This window comes from Erinaceus europaeus, chromosome 12 (genome assembly GCF_950295315.1).
Source record: "Erinaceus europaeus chromosome 12, mEriEur2.1, whole genome shotgun sequence".
Lineage (NCBI taxonomy): Eukaryota > Metazoa > Chordata > Mammalia > Eulipotyphla > Erinaceidae > Erinaceus > Erinaceus europaeus.
Genome location: NC_080173.1, coordinates 55,424,734 through 55,446,652, shown reverse-complemented (window position 1 = coordinate 55,446,652; position 21,919 = coordinate 55,424,734). Strand labels below are relative to the sequence as shown.

At 42.1% G+C, this 21,919-nt stretch overlaps 1 protein-coding gene across 5 annotated transcripts in view; it reads right to left on the bottom strand.

Moving 5' to 3' along the window:
- LUC7L3 (LUC7 like 3 pre-mRNA splicing factor) overlaps nt 1-20,422 on the bottom strand; it is a 29,252-nt gene extending 8,830 nt beyond the window's left edge. For 2 of the 5 annotated variants that reach the window (XM_060203745.1, XM_060203747.1), the window contains exons 1-8: nt 20,174-20,421; nt 11,293-11,359; nt 8,247-8,286; nt 5,319-5,463; nt 4,502-4,576; nt 2,231-2,335; nt 1,290-1,451; nt 307-566 (exon numbers count right to left, since the gene is read on the bottom strand). In XM_060203745.1, coding sequence (XP_060059728.1) covers nt 307-566; nt 1,290-1,451; nt 2,231-2,335; nt 4,502-4,576; nt 5,319-5,463; nt 8,247-8,286; nt 11,293-11,359; nt 20,174-20,272 — 953 coding nt within the window. In that variant the 5' untranslated portion in view covers nt 20,273-20,421. Of the gene's footprint in view, nt 1-306; nt 567-1,289; nt 1,452-2,230; nt 2,336-4,501; nt 4,577-5,318; nt 5,464-8,246; nt 8,287-10,087; nt 10,174-11,292; nt 11,360-20,173 lie in introns of those variants that run through there. The other 3 variants (XM_016189329.2, XM_007525563.3, XM_060203746.1) reach the window with 3 other exon arrangements.
- Nucleotides 20,423-21,919: the final 1,497 nt, after the last annotated feature.

Genomic DNA, 21,919 nt, shown 5'->3' with positions numbered 1-21,919 from the left:
CACTCAAGAAACCATTGATTTCCTTTAAAAATTTGCACAAGGGGATTGGGTGGTGGGAATTGTGTGGAGTTGTACCCCTCCTACCTTATGCTTTTGTTCACTAATCCTTTCTTAAATAAAAAATTTAAAAATAAAAAAAAATTTGCACAAAACCTGAGACTGCTTGAAGATGAACTTAATTTATTCACTGAGAGAATTCTGATGATCCATGTAAGTGCTCAGCTTCCCGAGTACCAACGAACAGCAAATAATTACTATTTCTTCCTCATTCACTGTGTCAAATTTTGTCTCACGTGTCAACAGTACCTGCTTCGCCTTCTTTCTCTGCTTCTTGATCTTTTGTGGTCCCGAGACCTACTACATCTTCGGTCAGATGTTCTGCTAGAATGACGACTTCGTGACCGACTTCTCTTTCTTCTTTCTCTGTCTCGAGCCCTTTCTTTTTCTCTTTCTTCCTCTTCTCTTCGTCTTTTCCTTTCTCTTTCTTCTCTCTCTTCTCGTTCCTGCTTCTCCTTTTTCAAACGCTCGTCACGATCAGGCTCTTCTGTTCTTTTTCTCAACTTCTCCTATGAAAATCAAGTTTAATGTTTTTTTTTTTTTTTATATTTATTTGCTGGATAGACAGTCAGACATTGAGAGGGAAGGGGGAGATGGAGAGAGACAGAGAGACACCTGTAGCACTGCTCCCCCACTTGTGAAGCTTTCCCCCTGCAGATTGGGGCCAGGGACATGAACCTGGGTCCTTGTGCACTGTAACGTGTGCGCTCAACCAGATGCACCACCATCTGACACCTCATCGACTTGAATTTTTATACAACTATACCTTAAAGACATTGTCAAGCGATGACTACCTAATATGAAACAATTTGTAACTCAACTCATGGTTTACCTGCTTATTGTTTTTTACTCAGAGCACTGCTCAGTTATGGCTTATGGCAGTGCTAGGAATTGAACCTGGGACCTCAGAGTCTCAAGCATGAAAGTCTCTTTATAACCATTATGCTCTCCCCAGCCCTCCAACTTAATAGAAATTATCCTAAAATGGAAATGTAGAATTTCTAACAGTATGTGTATAATTATTACTAAATTAAATCCCTGGGACTATTCTCTCTCCCATAGTCCTGGTTCTGAAGGATAAAGAGCTCTGGTAACTTAACAGAATTTTGAGGATTACCACTGTTTCAATTAACAAATCAGCAAACTATCAAAAGCACTTGTCTGTGTTCCATTACATTACAATGTAGCTTACTTTTAGCTATACCTAAAACATCCGTCCAGCTAAAACTTACTTTTAGTTCTTCTACGGTAGCTTTAATTTTGGCATAGCCCATGTGCTGTTTTCCCATCAAATGGTCATCAACACGGGACTGGGCGTCTCCTACTATCAAAAAGGCTCCACAAACTTCACAAACTTCCATTTGTTTTTCCTGGGCAGCAAAACTTTCAATTGTCTAAAAATGAGAAATGTGTTACTATAAAAATGACTTTCAATTGTCTGAAACGACAAATTTGCTAATATAAAAATGTCTACGGATAAAGAGAATAACCGTTCCCCCAATACACACACAACTCGTAAAACAGGTTTCTAGTCACTGTGTTTCTTTCCACTTCCCCAAAACCACAATACTGAACCAGAGAGGTAGGGCATACCACCTTGCCTTATCCAGGAAATGCTGAGGCCCGTAGTTCAACTGTAACCACTGACTACTCAAACCACTCCCAAAACCTAATTATTTTTCACAGAGCTACCTAGTTTAATCTGAATTCATTTCTTAGGTTCAAGCTAAATGGGCGGCTTCCACTATTAAACAAACACACAACACACCCCAACATATATATTGTTTAAAGTTACTTTCATAACAATTTAGCGGCTAACACTTATTTTCTTTTTTTAAATTTTTTAAATTATCTTTATTAAATGGATAGACAGCCAGATAAGAGGGTGATAGAGAGACAGAGAGACACCTGCAGCACTACTTTACCACTTGCAAAGCTTTCCTCATGCAGGTGGGGGCTGGGGGCTTGAACCTGGGTCCTTGCACATTGTAGTATGTGCGCTCAACCAGGTGCGTCACCACCTGGCCCCTACACTTAAATATTTTCTGTGTGATTAATATGTTTACTGACTAGATTCAGAATTTCAGAAAATGATCTTTGAAGATTCTTAAGTAGAAGTAGGTCCTAGGAAATTCACAGTCAACATCATGGATAAACTATAAAAGTTACTCACCGAAGTTGTAGATCTAAGCAATTCTCTCTCTTCCTTTAACTGTTCAACTAATTTCATCATTCCTTGTGCTTCTTCTACTTTTCCTTCTGATCCTAATTCTTCAATCTAATGGGGGGAGAGGACCGTCAAAATTACTTTTTTAAAATTTTTTTTAAAAAATATTTATTTATTCCCTTTTGTTGCCCTTGTTTTATTGTTGTAGTTCTTATTGTTGTTACTGATGTTGTCATTGTTGGATAGGAGACAGAGAGAAATGGAGAGAGGAGGGGAAGACAGAGGGGGAGAGAAAGATAGACACACCTACAGACCTGCTTCACCACTTGTGAAGTGACTCCCCTACAGGTGGGGAACTAGGAGCTCGTACCTGAATCCTTACCGGTCCTTGTGCTTTGCACCTTAACCCGCTGTGCCACCGCCCGACTCCCAAAATTCTTCTTAAAGTATCCAAAGCCTATTTTTCTCCCCATCCTCCTCAAGTTTCACTAGCATTTAGTGACTATTTTCAGGGGTTTTTTTGTTTGCTTTACTGTCAGCTATTTGGATTTAATTTATCCATATAGTTTTGTTTGCTTTGTTTAGTAAAATAAACTGGATATGCAATGAACTGTCTACTGTTTAGGTGCAGAATTTAACAGGCTTTTTTTTTTTTTTGCCACCAGTGTTATCACTGGAGTTTGATACCTAAATGATGACTCCACCACTCCCAGTGGCCATTTCTTTTCTGAGAAACAGAGATGAAGAAACACCTGCAACACTGTTCCACTGCTCGCGAAGGTTCCCCTGTACAGGTAGGGAGGGACCAAGGGCTTGACTAGTTCTTCTATGTGAACCCTGCCAGGTATGCCACCACTTGGGCCTGGTTTTTATATTTATATTTATCATCTAGAAAATGAACATAACCGCCACCTCCTTGTGAATTAACTGATAACCTGTTAGACTAGACAAGGTTGGTGTTTTTTAGAATGCTTCTAGAATTTTTTTTATTTGGCTGCTTTCTTTTAAAAAGTTTTTTTTATCTTTATTTATTGTATAGAGACTGCCAGGAATCTAGAGGGAAGGGGGTGATAGAGGAGAAAGACAGACACGTGCAACACTGCTTCATCACTTGCAAAGCTTTCCCCCTGCAGGTGGGGACCGGGGGCTCGAACCCAGGTCCTTTGCACACTGTAATACGAGCACTCAACCAGGTGCGCCACCACCCGGCCACTTTAGCTAGTTTCTTTTCCTCAGCCTAATAATCTAAGACTCATTCATACTGACACATGGAGGTAATTCCTTTAATTCTACTGAGCAGTATTTCATTGTGTGCACATACTACAAAGAATTGGCACATCCAATCACCAACTGATGACTATTTGAACTGTTTCTAGTTTTTTTTAAGGGGTTGTACCTGATATGAATTAAAGTATTATCAGTACTTTATACGACCCGAACTGCCCCTGCGGCTACAGACAGACTATGACCCACATAGTCAACGACTGCCACCTCTCCAGATTCAAAGGAGGTCTCGAAACTTTACATCAGGCTCAACCTGACGCTGTTGACTGGCTACGGAAGAAGGGCAAACGCTAGAAGAAGAAGTACTTTATAACGATGTGTTTTAATTTGTCTAGAGTAAGTAGCTACAAGTGGAATGGCTTGGGGTGGGGGCAGGGGTAAGGGTCTTCTGGCTTGTAAATAAATTATTTTTCCCACGTGGTTACATCATTTCACACTGCACTAGCAGTGTACAGTGGCTGAAGTCTTACCACACATTCAACAATAGGTATGGTCAATTTTCTTTTGACTTTTAGACATTCTGATACATAAGTTTATTTGTTATTTAAATATATAGTTCCTTAAAGATGCTGACCATCCTTGCATATGTTTATTTTCTATACTTGTATCTTTTTTGGTTAAAAGTGCCCAATTCAATTATTTTCTGACTTTTCTTTTGCCTCCAGGGTTATCACTGGGGCTCAACGCCTGCACTAGGACTCCACTGCTCTTGGAGGCCATTTTCCCCATTTTTCGTTGCCCTTGTTGTTATTGTTATTGCTTTGTTGCTGTTTTTGGATAGGACAGAGAAAAGTTGAGAGGAGGAGAAGAGAAAGATAAGACACCTGCAGAACTTCTTCACTACTTGTGAAGCAACCCCCCTGCAGGTGGGGAGTCAGGGGTTGGAACCAGGGTGCCAGTTATGCCAGTCCTTAAGCTTCGTGTGTGCACTTAGCCCGCTGTGCTACCACCTAGCCCCCTTATTTTCTGGCATTTAATACATACAATTCTCACCTGTTGTAATAGTACATCAATTTTATCTGTTAGAACTTGAATTTTTTCTTCATTTTTGCCTGTTGGGCCAGCTGCCTATTGAAAACAATAAAATGTATCACCAAAAAGTAAACATGTAAATGTCAATCTTCAAACGCACATATATTCATGATATTCACACTTAACAAAATGTTGGAACCCAGAATGTGGTTCATTTGGTTATTAATAAAAACTGGGTGCAGGAGAGGATAACAAAATGGTTACACAATGAGACTCTCAATGCCTGAGTCCCAGGTTCAATACACCTGTACCACCATAAACCAGAGCTGAGGAGTTCTCTGGTAAAAAACAAAAACAAAAAAAAAAAAATGGGGGGTAGGGAGATAGCATAATGGTTATGTAGATTTTCATGCCTTGAACTCTAAGTTTCCAGGTTCAACCCCTAGCACCGTAACCCAGAGCTAAACAAAGCTCTGATGGGGGGGGGGGGGGGAAGACTAGGGAAAATATGAAACATTTAAAAAATTTTATTATCTTTATTTATTGGGTAGAAACAGCCAGAAATTGAGAGGGAAGGGGAGATAGAGAGGGAGAGACAGACACCTGCAGCCCTGCCTCACCGCTCGTGAAGCTTTCCCCCTGCAGGTGGGGACTGGGGGCTCAAATCTGGACCCTTGCACACTGTAACATGTGCACTCAACCAGGTGTGCCACCACCCAGCCCCAAGTAAAATGTTTTTAATTTCACGATTCTGAAAATACTGCGTAATGAATCAACTTAAGCATATTTCAATGAGGTCTTTAGACAATACTGTGCATTTCAGTGATTTCATGCTTACCCCAGAAGACTGCTGATTTTGAGATAATGCCAAACGAGCATGGCCTCGTCTAATTCTACGTTCCACTTCTGCAAGTAAGCTCTGTAAGTACCGCAAAAAATCTCGCTCATAGCCAACTTTCATAAATCGAGAACTCTTCTCATACCTGATAAAACAGAAAGAAAAATAAAACATGTTAATTTTCTTTCCAAGAACTTTCTTTTCCATTACAACACATACATTCTATATTAACTCATCTGCTAAGCTATTATATTTAAGAGTATTAAGAAGTGTATATGAAGTGAATTTCTAGATGCTCTTATCCTGTTTGGTCAACAGGATGAATTTATAATCAGGCAAGTCTAGGAGCTTGAATACCTATCCTACCCTTACAGTGGATCTGTAACCCAAATAAGTTTCATGTGTAAAATCAGGACTGTTTAAAAGCAAATTCTGGGGGTGAGGGAGACAGCATAATGGTTATGCAAACACTCTTATCCTTAAGGCTCCAAGGTCCTAAATTCAATCTCACACACCACCAGAAGCCAGAGCTAAGTGATACTCTGGGACAGAAAAAAAAAAAATGAAAGAGGAAAAAGTGCGAAAGAAGGGAGTGGAGGAGGGGGAGGAAAGGGAGGGAGAGAGAGATGGACAAGCAAAGATGGGGGCTGGGTAGTGGTGTGCTTGGTACATACAGCATATACATTAAACCATGCTTCTTAAGTAGTGAAGCAGTCTAGCAAGTCTCTCCCCCCCTCACTCTTCATCACTTCTTCTTCCCCCTCACCTCTCAACTTCTGTCTTTAACCAATAAGTAAATGTATTAAAAAGGAAAAAAACAGATGACCACATGTATCATGCAGGCACCAAGCCCCAGTGATAACCTTTGGAACAAGAATAAGCAAATATATCTGGTGGGAGGTGAGGTGTGCTGACACCTATTTTGAGGATACATGGAACCACTCAACTGTGACAAGTTTTATAAAAATAAATCCTGGGAGTCGGGCAGTAGCGCAGCAGGTTGAGCGCACATGGTGCAAAGCGCAAGGACCAGCGTAATGATCCTGGTTCAAGCACCGGCTCCCCACCTGCAGGGGAGTTGCTTCACAGGTGGTGAAGCAGGTCTAAGGTGTCTATCTTTCCCCCTCTGTCTTCCCCTCCTCTCTCCATTTCTCTCTATCTAACAACAATGACATCAACAACAATAACTATAACAACAATAAAAAATAAATTTAAAAAATTATTTTAAAATCCAAAGTGGTCCAGTAGATAAAGCATTGGACTCTCAAAGCATGAGGTCCTGGGTTTGATCCCCAGCAGCACATGTACCAAAGCGATGTCTGGTTCTTTCTTTCTCCTCCTATCTTGTCATAAATAAGTAAAATCTAATTTTAAAAAAATCCTAAAAACAACAAAACAGTGTGGTCCAGGAGATGGTGCAGTGTCTAAGGCACTAGACTCTCAAGCATGAGGTCCTGAGTTCAATCCCCAGCAGCACATGTACCAGGAATGACATCTGTTCTTTCTCCTATCTTTCTCATTAATAAAACCTTTTTATAAAAAAAATAGTATCAGCCTGAGTGGTGATACAGTGTTTATGATAAAGCATTTAACTTGCAAGCATAAAGGCCCAAGAGTTTGATTACTGACATTGCATATGCCAGACTGCTGCTCTGGTTCTCTCTTCCTCTTGGGGGGACCTTGGTTGAGCGTTCACATTTGTTATGACCTGGGTTCAAGCTCCTGCCCCCACATGCAAAAGGGAGACCTCCTAAGCAATGTAGTGCTTCAGGTTTCTCTTATCTCCCCCACTCCTCTAAATTTCTCCCTGTCCTGCCAAATTAATAATGAAAGTAAAGAATTATAAAAAAAAAGTTTAGGGCCAGGACCCAGGCAGTAGTGCCCCCTGATTAAGTGCACAAGAGCCTGTTTGAGTGTTCACATTCGCTATCATGTCCAAGGACCTGGGTTCAAGCCCCTGATCTCCACCTGCAGGAGGAAAACTTCACAAGTGGTCAAACAGTGCTGCAGGTGTCTCTGCCTCTATCCAAAAATAAACAAAAGTGCCCCAGGAGGTGGCGCAGTGGATAAGGCACTGGACCCTCAAGCAAGAGATCCTGAGCTCAATCTAGACAGCACATGTATGTACCAGAGTGATGTCTGGTTCTTTCTCTCTTTTTCTCATTAATAAGTAAAATATTTTAAAAATAAACAAAATACTTTAAAAGGGGGGTGGGAGAGGGTAGAGAGCATAATGGTTGTGCAAACAGACACTCATGCCTGACGCTCCAAGGTCCCAGGTTCAATCTCCCTGCACCATCATAAACCAGAGCTGAACAGTGCTCTGGTTTTAAAAAAAAAAAAAAAAAAAAAAAACTTTTCCATTTTATTGAATACGACAGGAAGAAATTGAGAGGGAAAGGGAGACAGAGAGGGAAAGAGACGCCTGCAGACCTGCTTGACCACTGTGAAGTATACTCTACATACAGGTGGGGAGCCGGGGGCTCAAACCTGAATCCTTGTACCAGTCCTTGTGCCTCATACACTTAAATGGGTGTGCTACCACCTGGCCCCTAATAACTGTTTTTGTTAATTAGGCAAATGTAATTTAGGAAAAAAGTTCAGATATGAAACTTAGCATATAACATATATTCATATGGGCCAGTTATCATTACTGAAGCTGTACAGCTTTCTGCCACTCCAGCTACTGGATCAGGTATTTAATTACATTAATTCCATTTTTCTTCCCTACCCGGGCACTGATCAGCTCTGGCTTATGGTGGTGCAGGGGACTGAACCTGGGACTTTGAAATCTCAGGCATGAAAGTCTCTTTGCATAACCATTATGCTATCTACCCTCGCCCTCCAATAATTCTTCAATCCACATCTCCCTTAAGCCTAATAAGGGATTCACAAGGAGGAAATGATCCAAGAAAAATGACAACTTACTGTTTTCGTAAATTTTCGTCATGAATTTTTTCACATGGACCTGGGGAAAAAACATGAAATATACATTTCACATGAATTCAAAAAAGACTTATGGCATCTACCACATTCTCTTACCAAAAACAAGTCCTTTACTTTAAAAAAAAATGTTTTAATGGGGAAGGGTTCATTTTACAGTCTAAAGACACACCTAACTTGATTCTAATTCATGAAACATGTTCAACTAGACATGTGTACATTGTTTTCAGTCTTCAAGGTCAGTATGGGGAGCAACTATATGGTTAAGAGGGAGAGAGAAGGCAAGAGAAGAGAGACAGAGACAGACAGACAGAGACAGACACACAGAAAGATATCACCCAAGGGGAAAAATATGAGTGACTATGAATCACTAGTAGTTTATAATTAATTTCAAGTATCTGCATAGGAAGCTAAACGGTACTACCTACCATCTCCAAAGGGCAAGCAATTTTAAGTGTTTTTTTTTTTGGGGGGGGTCTTTTCTTATGGAAATGGCCTCCATATTTATAAATCCCATCCTTTTTCTTAAACATCAAAAAAATTAAATTAAGCAAGCATTCACTGTATTTTGATGATGCATAGTCAAAAGGCACATTATAAAACACGTTTTGGTACACTTCATACTTGTTCGAATATCTGCTTTGTATCTACTACTTTTCAAACACTTTAGTTCAACTGAAGCAATTATTTTAATACTAATTTCCTTTTTAAGATTCAGCTTTCAGGAGCCTACTCCTGTTGTCTTCAATCTGGGCTGCCTATTTTAAAACCTAACAGAGCTCTCATCCTGAGAAATTCCCTTTCTGGTCTGACTGGATACAGTTTGCTCAATCTTTTGTTTTCCTCCTACTTGGCTTATGCTCATTTGTCAATGGAGTTATCTGAGAAAAAGTTCATTAGAGATAAATTTGTTGAGATTTTCCAAGTCTAAAAATGTCCCTTTCGGTCTCATATTCTTGATGCATTGCTATGTAGCTTAACCTGGATTTAAAAATGTTTTTTCATTCACGATGAGTGTTTCTCCAGTAACTTCAAGTTTCCACTGTTGCCTAAGGGCATTCTGATACACAATCCTGTGCACCCCACCCCAGCCCCTGGTGTACCTTGGTATGGTTCTTTTTTTTTTTCCATTAACAGTATGAGTGCCAAAAGGACCAGTCAATCTAGAGATCCATACACCTCAGTGCTACCAATAATGCCCTCCTAATGTAAAGCTCTTAATCAATTAGAGCTATATACTGACAATTTTTTCAAGATGTAAATTTTTTAATACAATTACTCAACATTCCAGCAAATTCTTTTCTTCCCCTTTACTACTGATTTCATTTCCAAAATTTCCAATTCTAATCTCCAAAAATTCTGTTTAATTTGTTGAAAATCCCCTTTTATAAGGTATTCTATTCTTCCTGGCCCATCTCTTACCTTACTGGGGATACGGATAACTTTTTTCCTTCTACTTTCCCCATTACTTCTAATTCTACTAAATCCCTTCCTCCCCATTGGTTTTTATTAATCTCTCATGCTACAAGTTTTTCTTCAAATATCTGGTTAATGTCTTTTTGTTTGTTTTTTTAACCAGACACTGTTCAGCTCTGGTTGATGGAGGTGCAGAGGATAGAACCTGGGACTTCAGAGCCTCAGGCATGAGAGTCTCTTTACATAACCATTATGCTATCTACCCCCTCCCTGGCTAATGTCTCTTAGCAGGCAAAAACTTGTAAAATCTGACTGGAAGTTGGTGTAAACAAGTATTTTTGTTAATTATTGGGGTTTACCAAAGAAATCAGTTGGTAATTGTTTTTAGGAGATTCCCCAAGGGTCAGTACCTGTAGATCACTTCTCTGGAACTGTGCACTTTCTCTAAAGAATCCTCTTCTCTTCTGCCTGGGGAAAAACATCTGGCTGTATCCTTCTAGGAACAGGGCAGAGGAAGGGAATGGGAAAACCTCACTATTAAGTAATATAGACTCATTCAATCTCTCTTACAGTCACATTTTTTTTTTATTCATTACTGCCCTGTGCTGTCTAGAATCCCAATATCTAGACTTAACTTAGACCTGATGTGCTCCTAATGCCCTAGGTTAAACAGTGTGTTTAAAGAACTAAAAATTATGTTTCTAGAATGACACTGGTTGTGTACCATCCTTGAGCAAAAACTATCATATCTCTGTACAGATAGATTTTTTTCCCATTTGTGTTACAGATGCAGTAGTCTTAATTCCTGCCGAACTTAAACCCTAGTCTCAGGGCGCAGAGGTGGGAGAAGCAGAATCAACGTATGCACAGGATATAGTCTTGACTCTTCACACCCCCCCCCAACTAGTACTTTTCAATAGCAGTTTTGCCTGAGGGACCTTGGGCAAAAAGTGGAGGTGATTCTTGAAGTCACAACTGGGAGAGGGAACACGCATAACGTCTAAAGGCCATGGATGCTGCTAAGCATCCTTTGATGCACAGGTCAGTTGAACTAAAACAGAATATCCAGCTAAAATGTCAATAATGTCAAGGCACCTTAATAATCGCCATTTTCTGCCCCATGACTACAGTACCTGGTGCTGTCAAGTCCTAAGCCTGTACAGGGTTCTGCTGACCAAACACTTTTGCTTACTACCCCCTTCTGCAGACTTTTATGATACAAGTTTCTCTGCTCCTTTGAGTCTACTATTGCCCTTCCGTTCACTTGTCATCTTCCAAATAGTTGCTGATACGTCTAATGCCATCTCCTCTTCTATTTAACACCTTTTGTTATTGTTAACAGTATGCAGGAGATGCTGTTTCAATTGAGAGTCCTTATCTACCATACCACCTCCCGGTTACCATGGGAATGATGGTGTTTTGGAAGGGGGCAGAAATAAGCACCTATTTTCACTAAGCCACCTTGTTTAACTAGACTGCCACTCGGTATATTCAAAAATATTATCCAGAAAAGAAATTACATATCCACCAGCTTTTAAGAAGAAACTTTTCAGGATTTTAATAACCGTTTTAGGTCATAAATTTGATCAAAATCACAAAAAAAAAAATCACTTACCAAGGTCAGACCGAGTATTTGTGAACAATTCCGCAGGACAAAAACCACAAAGATAGTATTTACAGACCTAGTGAAGAAATAACAGAAAAATTTTAAATTACTTAATTTAAATTTTTTATTTTAAAAGCTATAGGGGGAAAAGTATCTGTCAATCCTGATCCCTTAATCTTTATCTTTCATCCAAATATATTTTTGTTTTTTTAATATTTATTTATTCCTTTGTGTTGCCCTTGTCGTTTTTATTGTTGTAGTTATTACTGATGTTGTCGTTGTTGGATAGGACAGAGAGAAATGGAGAGATGGAGAAGACAGAGAGGGGGAGAGAAAGATACCTGCAGACCTGCTTCACCACTTGTGAAGTGACTCCCCTGCAGGTGGGGAACCGGGGGCTGGAACCAGGATCCTTATGACTGTCCTTGCACTTCACGACACGTGCACTTAACCCGCTACGCTACCACCCAACACCCCATCCAAATATATTTAAGAACAATTTCATTTTATAAACTTCACTAGGTAATTCAACAGTATATTACTATATGCACAGGGCTGTCTTTTTTTATTATCTATTAATATGGGAGGGTTGAAAACAGGAGAATCAGAGCACCACTGTGGCACATGTGATGCTAGGGATCAAACTCTGGTTACCTTGAGGTTTCAGAGTCCAACACCTTATTCACTGTGCTACCTCCTGGGATTCAGGACTAGTTTTCATCATGCCACTCAACCCACCCCATCCAACTCCACAACAAAACATGGGAAAGATAGCCAATAAAATGAAGGAAATGTTCTGGCTGGGAGAGCTAGCTCATCTGATAGGGCGCCTGGTTATGTGGGCAGCCGAGGCGCAAAAGCCAGCATGCCACAAAGGAGGTGCTAATCCACTGGAGGAAAGTCAGGTGTTATATCTCTCCTGCTGCTGTTTCCATTAGTCTGTCTACCTGGGCTATGTAGACTTAGTGGGATACAAATGAAGCACAATGTTCTTTTTGTCCTGGTTTTAACCAATTTAAAGATTAAGATTTGGGAATTTCCTGTATGGTCCAGCAGAATGGATCCTGCAGAGTATAGTGACTAGAAGGACCAAAATACAGCATTCAACGTTCTCAAGTACATCCTCGGAGTGGGTTTCAAGAAAAGGGTGCCTTGGGCACTCAAAGGGATCCAGAATTTGCTATGAAGGAGATGGGCACCCCAGATGTATGCACTGACACCAGGCTTAACAAAGCTGTCAAAGTAAAAGGAATATGGAACATCCCATACTGTGTATACAACGCACAAGGACCTGGGTTCAAACCCCCAGAAGACCCTTGCAGGGGGAAAACTTTGCAAGAGGTGAATCAGTGCTGCAGGTGTCTGTTTCTCACCCTATCTTCCTCTTCCCTCTGATTCATCTGTTGCTATCCAATAAGTACAATTAAAAAAACCTAAGACTTATTTATAAGTAGATTCTAAGTAGTCTAAATATACATCAGTCTTGAGGCCAGGTGGTGGCTCACCTGGTTAAGTGCACACATTACAGTGTGTAAGGACCTGGGTTTTTCATTGTTTTTGTAGTTATTGCTGTCGTTGTTGTTAGATGGGACAGAGAAAAATGGAGAGGTAGACAAAGAGGGGAGAGAAAGATAGGCACCTGCAGACCTGCTTCACTGCTTGAGAAGCGACTCCCCTGCAGGTGGGAAGCCAGGAGCTCGAACCAGGATCCTTATGCCTGTCCTTGCGCTTTGCGCCACCTGCGCTTAACCCGCCTGCACTTAACCCGACAGGCTGCGCTACCACCCGATAAAAGATAAAGATAACTAGATGGGCCCCTACAGGACCCTGCCCTCAATGTAGATCAACAATGGTAGGGACTAAGGGGGTCGGGCAGTAGCGCAGTGGGTTAAGCGCACATTGTGCAAAGCGCAAGGACCGGCTTAAAGATCATGGTTCCAGCCCCCGGCTCTCCCAACCTGCAGGGGTGTCTCTTCACAAGCGGTGAAGCAGGTCTGCAGGTGTCTATCTCCCCCCACCTCTTCCCTTCCTCTCAACTTATCTCTATGCTATCCAACAACAACAATCACAACAATAAAAAAAACTATGGCAACGAAAGGAAAAAAATAGCCTCCAGGAGCAGTCGATTCATGGTGCAGGCACCAAGCTCCAGCAATAACCCTGGGGGGGGGGGGGGGGGACACAACAACAACAATGGTAGGGACTGCTCCATTTTCAAAAGGGAGGTTAGACCAAAATCCTCTACCACTAGAGGACGAAGATGGGTCCAGCAATGGGTACAGCCTAAAACCTTCCTAGCTGTGACCACAGAATGTGAGCTCAGGGATGCAGAGGTTACACAGGCTCCTGCACTGAATATAGGCCCCAGATCAAATCGATGGGGTTTATAGTTACCGGTATTCACATACTTTTCCCAGATTTGGGAGCTACTCTCTGCCCTGATCCAGTTTTCTAGTACTATTTCCAACCCTGACACTATCTCCCCAGATAATAACTTTGGCCCATCTTTATGTTAGCTATTGGGTTTGGCTATCATGGGCCCTAAAATAGACCTACTAACTTTTTAAAAAAATTATTTATTGATAAGAAAGATAGGAGGAGAGAAAGAACCAATCATCACTCTGGTACTCTGGGACCCCATGCCTGAGAGTGCCCTAGCCACTGTGCCACCTCCCGGACCACCAGACCTACTAAGTTTTTCCAAATGGAAACCCTGACTCTCATTTGCTATATTTTTGCCTTTGGGTTCCAGATTTGTTCTTCTTTATATCTGAATACTTTTTCTTTTTTTTTAATTTTATTTTATTTATTCCCTTTTGTTGCCCTTGTTGTTTTATTGTTGTAGTTATTATTATTGTTGTTGTCGTCATTGTTGGATAGGACAGAGAGAAATGGAGAGAGGAGGGGAAGACAGAGAGGAGGAGAGAAAGACAGACACCTGCAGACCTGCTTCACCGCCTGTGAAGTGACTCCCCTGCAGGTGAACCGGGATCCTTATGCCGGTCCTTGTGCTTTGCGCCACCTGCGCTTAACCCGCTGCGCTACAGCCCAACTCCCCTGAATACTTTTTCATACACCAAGTTGCAGATGCTATCATGAGGCCAACCGGACTTCCCCGGGCAGAGGACCTCACCAATGTACCCTGAAACCCACCTACCCTGCCCCACTAGGGAAAAATAGAAATAGGCTGGGAGTATGGATCGATCTGCCAATGTCCATGTTCAATGGAGAAACAATTACAGAAGCCTTCCACCTTCTGTACCCCGAGGTATATAAGTGATGATGATCCTGGGTTCACGCTGAGAGAGATAAAAAATAGGAAAGCTTCCAGTGGTGGGGATGGGATGCCACTCTGGTGTTGGGAAATGTGTGGAATTCTACCCCTCTTATCCAATGGTTTTGTTAGTAATTTCTATTTTTATTTCATAAATAAGTTAATAACTACAGCATCACTCTGGCAAACGTGATGTTGGAGAACAAACTCCAGACCTCATGCCTGCAAGTCCAACATTATTTTTTTAATGTTTTTTAAATTAACCTTATTGGATAGAGACAGCCAGAAATTAGGAAAGAGGGAGGGGGACAGAGCTGGAGAGAGACACCTGCAGTACTGCTTCACCACTTGTCAAGACTTCTCCCCTGCAGGTGGGGCCTGGGGAGCTCAAACCCAGATCCTTTTGCACTGTAATGTGTGCGCTCAACCAGGTACACCACCACCTGGCCCCAAGTCCAACATTTTAGCCATCAGTGGTCTGGGAGGTGGCACAGTAGATAAAGCAATGAGGTTCTGAGTTCAACCCCAACAGCATATGGTTCATTCGTTCTCTCCCTCTCTCTCTTCCAATCTTTCTCATTAATAAAAAATTTTTAAAAAAGACATTCTAACAGAGGACCTAGTGGGAGTTGTATTGTTATATGGAAAGCTGGGAAATGTTATGCAAGTACAAACTATTGTATTTACTGTTGAATGTAAAACATTAATCCCCCAATAAAGAAATTAAAATAAAAAAAGACATTCTAGTCACTGTACTATCACCCTGCACTTCAGTCCTCAAGCCTTAATTTTAAATGGTAAAGAGGGTCAGGAAGGTGGTGCAGTGAGTATGGCATTCAACTTAGATAAGGTCTAAAGTTTGATCCTCTGCGTCCCCTGTGCTACAGTGATGCTCTGGTTCTCCACACCCCCCTCTTGTGTTAATAAGTATTTAAAAAGTAGTAATAGCATATTGGGGGGTAGGTAGCAAGCAGGCATAGTGCCAAGACCTGTATATGTGAAGCCTAAACCCAACCCCCCTACAGCACATATACAGAAATTAAAATTTTAATTCAAAAAATTAAAATATAAATAAAAATAAAATAGTATCCTGGGAAGTGGCTAAAGCACTGGACTTACAAGCATAAGGTTCCCAGCACTGAATGTGCCAAAGTGACTTAAAAAAAAAAAATCGGGCTGGGCACACCCAGTAGAGCACACACATTACCACCATGCTCCCAGAACAGTGGAATTGTATGAATGCACCAAGTCTCCCAAGAATACCGGTGGAGGAAAAAGTTAAAATAAAAAAAGAAACCCTTTCAGCGTCACCTGTAACAATGTTCTTTTTTTTTTTAATATTTTATATATTTATTTATTTATTTATGAGAAAGATCAGGAGAGAAAGAACCAGACATCACTGGGAAAGCTTCACAAGGGGTGAAGCAGTGCTGCAGGTACCTCTCTCTCTCCCTACCACCCCCTCCCCTCTCAATTTCTGGCTATCTCTACCCAGTGAATAAAGATAATAAAAATTATTTTTAAAAGACAGAATAAAATAATAGGAGGTGGTGCAGTGGCAGCATGGCCTAGGAGGTGAAACAGTGGATAAAGCACTGGATTGTCAAACATACATTTCCAAGATTCACAACATCACATGTGCCAGAGACTCTGGTTCATATTCTCATTCTCTCTCATTAATTAGTAAAAAAAATCTTTTAAATTTTTTTTTCCTTTGGGGCCAGGTGGCGACGTACGCCCTCTCAATTTCTCTGACTCTATCCAATAATAAGCAAATAAAAAGTTTTTTTTTAATTTCTTTACATTACAAAACAAGTTATGAGAGTTAGTAAGGTAGCTCACCTGGGAGCTTGCCTGCTTTGCCATGCAGAAGACACAGGTCTAAGGTCAGCCCCCAATACACTGGGGGAGGTTTCCCTCTGTATCCTTTTCTATCTGAAAAAACTATGGTGGGGGGAAGAGCTTATGGAATACTACTCAGCCATAAAAAATTGACATTGTATTGAATGGGACAAATGGATGAAAATGAAGGGGATTATGCTAAATAAAATAAGTAGTGAAAGACATCTTGTGCTGAATGGTTTCACTTATGTGAAATAGAAATGACTAAACAAATGAATCTGCAAAAACAGTAATAACCACCAAAATGACTTTTAGACTGAAAACTATGATGGGTATGGAAGCAAAAGCAGTAGGATAGATGGAGAGCTCTGTATTTGTGACAGCATAGGAATTTTGTGGTGGGTGCAGTGAACTGAAATTCACATACTCAGAGAGGTGAAACTATACTCCTAAAACCTACACTCCTAAATGTTTTATTAGAATAAATGCTTTTTTTTTTTTTTCCTCCAGGGGTATTGCTGGGCTCAGGACCTACACCATGAATCCACCGCTCCTGGAGGCCATTTTTTCCCCTTTTGTTGCCCTTGTTGCTGTAGCCTCCTTGTGGTTATTATTATTGCCATTGTTGATGTTGTTCGTTGTTGGATACGACAGAGAGAAATGGAGAGAGAAGAGGAAGACAGAGAGGGGGAAAGAAAAAAGACAGACACCCACAGACCTGCTTCACCGCCTGTGAAGCGACTCCCCTGCAGGTGGTGAGCCGGGGCCCGAACCGGGATCCTTATGCAGGTCCTTGCGCTTTGTGCCACATGCACTTAACCCACTGCGCTGCCGCCCGACCCCCAATGCTTACTTTTTTTAAAAATTAGAATCAATGTTTATCCCTTGTGAAGCAACCCCCTTGCAGGTGGCTTGAACCGGGATCCTTGAGGGCGCTTAACCAGGTGCGCCACCGCCTGACCCCCTCAATGCTTTATTTTTATTATTTTTTAAAAGATTTGTTAACATGAGAGAGGGGGGACAAAGAACTGAAGCATCACTGTGGGATATGCAATTCCAGTGATCAAACTCAGCCTCATGCTTTGATGGTCCTACACCTTATCCCAAGTCTCTAATTTTAAAAAATATTAATCATATTACAAAAATAATAAAAGCTCCAAGCCAGTCTACAATTCCCTATGATAATCTGAACTATTCAGGGATGACTTCTATGGCAAACATCAAAATCTTCTTTGCTGGCACTAAGAGCATACATTAAGTAGATCACATTTTCCTCACAATTGTACTGTATTAACAAAGCAAACTGTTCACTATGAAAACATTAGAATCTCAAGGAAATGTAAAATATTACTAAGAAAGGAGAATATCAATGGATGCTGGAACAGGTATTAAAAAACTGAACTGACTTGAACTGAAAACTGCTATTTCTAAGATCCAAAGAAGCAACTTTCAATGTTGGAATCGCCTGAGCAGTACTAGCCCCAATAATGAAGTTTCTAATATTCAACCTTGAGAGCTATTATGCACATATATCTTCACAAGTGAAAAGCTAGGGAATTAGCATAATGATTATGCAAAAATGCTTTCAGGTCTGAAGCTTCAAAGTCCCAGGTTCAATCCTCAGTACCACCCACTATAAGCCAGAGTTGACTGAGCAGTGCTCTGGGAAAAAAATGTGAAAAGCAAATTTCACCACAGAAGCACCCTTCACTTAAAAATGGAGTATATCCGAGTATTACTCAACTTAAAAACACAGGACCAATCAGATGTTTAGAAGCAACAGGATCACACGCTTGAGACTGCAATAAATAGATCTTACTGACCACCTCCCCCAGACCCAGAAGCAAAATCCCAGAGAGGTGAAGTACAGACATCAGCATTTAAAAAAAATCTGAAAAGAAGTGCTGGAACAACTTTCCGGAAGTCCCAGGTTCAATTCCCCCAATTCCCATCATAAACCAGAGCTGAGCAGTGCTCTGGTTAAAAAAGGGGGGGGGGGGGAAGCAGTTGTTACATAGACCCCACCCAGCTGACAAGACTTTTTCAACCTTGTGTAATGGTGGCAAAAAGAATTTGCCAGACACAGGAGCCAGAAGATGACACACACCTGACAGACAGCAGATTTAAGAATCAAGGGCTGAGGTTTAATCCCCACCTGCAGGAAGGAAGTTTCAGAAGCTGTGAAGCAGTTCTGCAGGTGTCTCTCTTTCCACTTCTATCTCCCTCATCCCTATTAATTTCCCTATCTTGGGCAGGGGTAGATAGCATAATGGTTATGCAAAGAGACTCTCATGCCTGAGGCTCCAAGGTCCTAGGTTCAACCCCCTGCACCACCATAAGCCAGAGCTGAGAAATGCTCTGGTAAAAAATTAAAAAAAAATCCCCATCTCTAGCCAATAAATATTTTTAAGTATTTATTTATTCCCTTTTGTTGCCCTTGTTTTATTGCTGTAAGTTATTATTTTTGTCGTTGTTGGATAGGACAGAGAGAAATGGAGAGAGGAGGGGAAGACAGAGGGGGAGAGAAAGACACCTTACAGGCCTGCTTCACCTCTTGTAAAAGAAGCGACTCCCCTGCAGGTGGGGAGCCGGGGGCTCGAACCGGGATTCTTACGTAGGTCCTTGCGCTTTGGGTGGCCACCTGCGCTTAACCCGCTGCGCTACAGCCCAACTCCCACCAAAAAATATTTAAACGCACAAAATTTTCGAGATAAACACCAAAAGCTTATGTTAGTGAACAGCACTTACTGAAACTAGTTTAGATCTGAGCTAGCATAAAACCTAATTACTACTCGACCAACCTCTGGCTAATGCTATAAGCCCATCACAGATAGTGCAATGTTGCAATAAAGTACTACCAGGAAGTTCCTTCACGTATTCAAAATCAGAGGCATGAAACATACACTACTCCAATTGCCATCAAAAGCAATTTTCTAATTCGAAGTAGGCATGGTCTTGTGCATCAAGTGAACAGAAATTTTCTTTTGCAAAGTTCAGATGCAGGGACTTAAACCAAGTGCTGGGGGGGGGGGGGGAGTCGCAAGAACCAACAAAGTCTACTTAGATAAGTAGGAATACAATCTCACTGTGAAAAGGGGAAAAAAAAGTTCCACCTCTCAAAAGAATGTAACACACAGCTCACCCATTAATTCTGCCCTAACACTTCGCATACTTGGGGATCAGACAGTACTGGGACAGCGGCTCATCAGGGAAGCTGGTGCCGAGTCCAAATGAGTTTTACGAGCCATCAACAGTCTACACGAAGGGCTTTGCCGTGGGACGTACTGCTATCAGCCAGTATCTACAAATCATCACGGCAACCACCACCAGGTCTCAAATTTCTATTTTTACCAGAGACGGGTGGAAATAGAGCCACTACGGAAAAACACTGCTACGATTTTTGACTTATTACCACTAAGCCCGGTCAGAAATCTCAAGTCTAAACAAAAAAAAAAAAAGAGAGAGAGAGACGATCAACCCAAATAACGGAAGAAATGTGCCTTTTCCCCTATTTCCTCAGGAAAAACTCTGGCGCCTCTGGATGGAATAAAATACTACCGTCCTTCCTTTCCCGCGTTTCTCTGGCTCCTGAAGGTGCATTTCAATTCAGACTCTGCCTCCCCCATACACAACAGCAACACAAACACACACTCTCGGCCGCGCCCGGGCGGACGCCCCCCGCCCCAGGCCCCGGGTCCCACTCCGGGCCACGCCGCTCCGCTCCGCTCCCCTCCCCCGCAGCCCGGGCTCAGGCCCAAAGCCCGCGGGACTTACGCTCTCGTGGTCCCACCGCACGTTGCTACGCTTCTCATCCGGGGCGAGGTTTCGGTCCCGGCCCATTAACTCATCCAATAATTGCGCGGCCGAGATCATGGTGCTTTCTTCGGGCGGCTGCTCTCACCAGCCCTAGCACCCACCAAAAATTACACCCCGGCGATAATGTCGCCACGCTCTTGCCCGCTAGCAGGCCGAAAAACCACCTCTAGAAAGGAGCCGACAAGACAAAATGGCCGCCGCGCGGGCGTTTTCCCAGCATGCCGCGCGCGCGCGTGCGCCCGCGGAGACACGCCCAGGCCTGGGAGCCAAGCACCGGCTGACTTCCGCCGGTTCGGGGGCGGGGTTGGCCGAGGCCAGGATCCGAACTCCGCCCCTGACTGGCGGCACCGCCCACTCCGCGCCTGGGGGATCTGAGCCTACGCCGCTAGCGTCACAAAGCGTGGGGTCGGTGTCCGCGACTGCGTCCTCGCGAGTTCTTACACTGTTCTTACACTGGAGAGCTAGGGGCTTCTCCAAAGTGGAGGGAAAAGGCGGGGTCTCCCTTTGTCCACGCGGTCCTCGCGGTGCCATTTTCCGATGCAGGAAACGAGGAAACTGAAGGACAGCACTCGGACTTCCGTGTCCCGAGGCCCATTTCCCTAGCATCTTCTCTGTTCTCGTTCCTTTCTTCTACTGGGCTTGATTCCAGGACAACCCCACCCCCCCTCCATCTTCCCCGATTGACAGGGCTGGAAATCAAGGCAGCAGGACATAGAGGTTTCCTCAAGGTCACGCGGAGAATGGGGATTCATTCCTGCACCCAGTGCTTCCTAGTCTGGAATTGGTTTAATTTTTTTTTATTATTATTTATATTATTTATTGATTGTGGGCAAATAGAGCTCTTAAAGCTTCTAGCCAAAGCTTTTTAGACACAGTCCTTATCCCCACAACCTTGAGATTAGCGAGGGAGAAGCACTGAAGAAGTAATCACAAGTATATCAACATTGAGTTACGATAAATGTTTAAGCACGTTTATGTTATGGCCTCTAAAAGTATGAAGACTTGCATTCGGAAAGCCAAATTAACCACGCTGTGTCTTTGCTAGCCCATTTGTAAAATGGAGTTGATGTTAATCGTTCTGTATACAATGTTATAAAGATTAAATGCCGTGATAAAATTATAAGGCATGTGAGACATTCCCAACACATTTTAAGTTCATTTACTCATTAACTTTTATGATGATGAGGGGGGAAATCAGTGTCCTCTCAAAAAGTAACAAAGATCTTCCAGGCGATGACTTCAGACTTAAAGATAGTAAGGAGTCAGTCACGAAAAGTGAGCAGAAAATTCAAGGGAAAACGCATATACCAAGCAAGCAAGGTTCACTGTATGAAAGTGCTCATTATTATTATTTATACATTTATTTTAGATAGACACAGGCAAAAATAAAGTGAGAGGGACCGCAGCGGGGCCAGGCACACCTGGTTAAGTGCACACATTACAGTGCACAAGGACCCAAGTTCAAGGCCCTAGTCCCCACCTGCAGGGGGGAATCTCCATGAGTGGTGAAGAAGGGCTGCAGGTATTTCTCTGTCCCTCTCCCTCTCTATCTCCCCCTCCCCTATCAATTTCTCTGTCTATATCCAAAAATAAATTAATTAAAAAAGAATGACCCAGGTACTGAGCTGAGCCACAGGTTTCTTGTTCTGTTTTTTTGTTTTGTTTTGTTTTGTTTTATATTTAAAATGAGAGAACCTCTCTAGC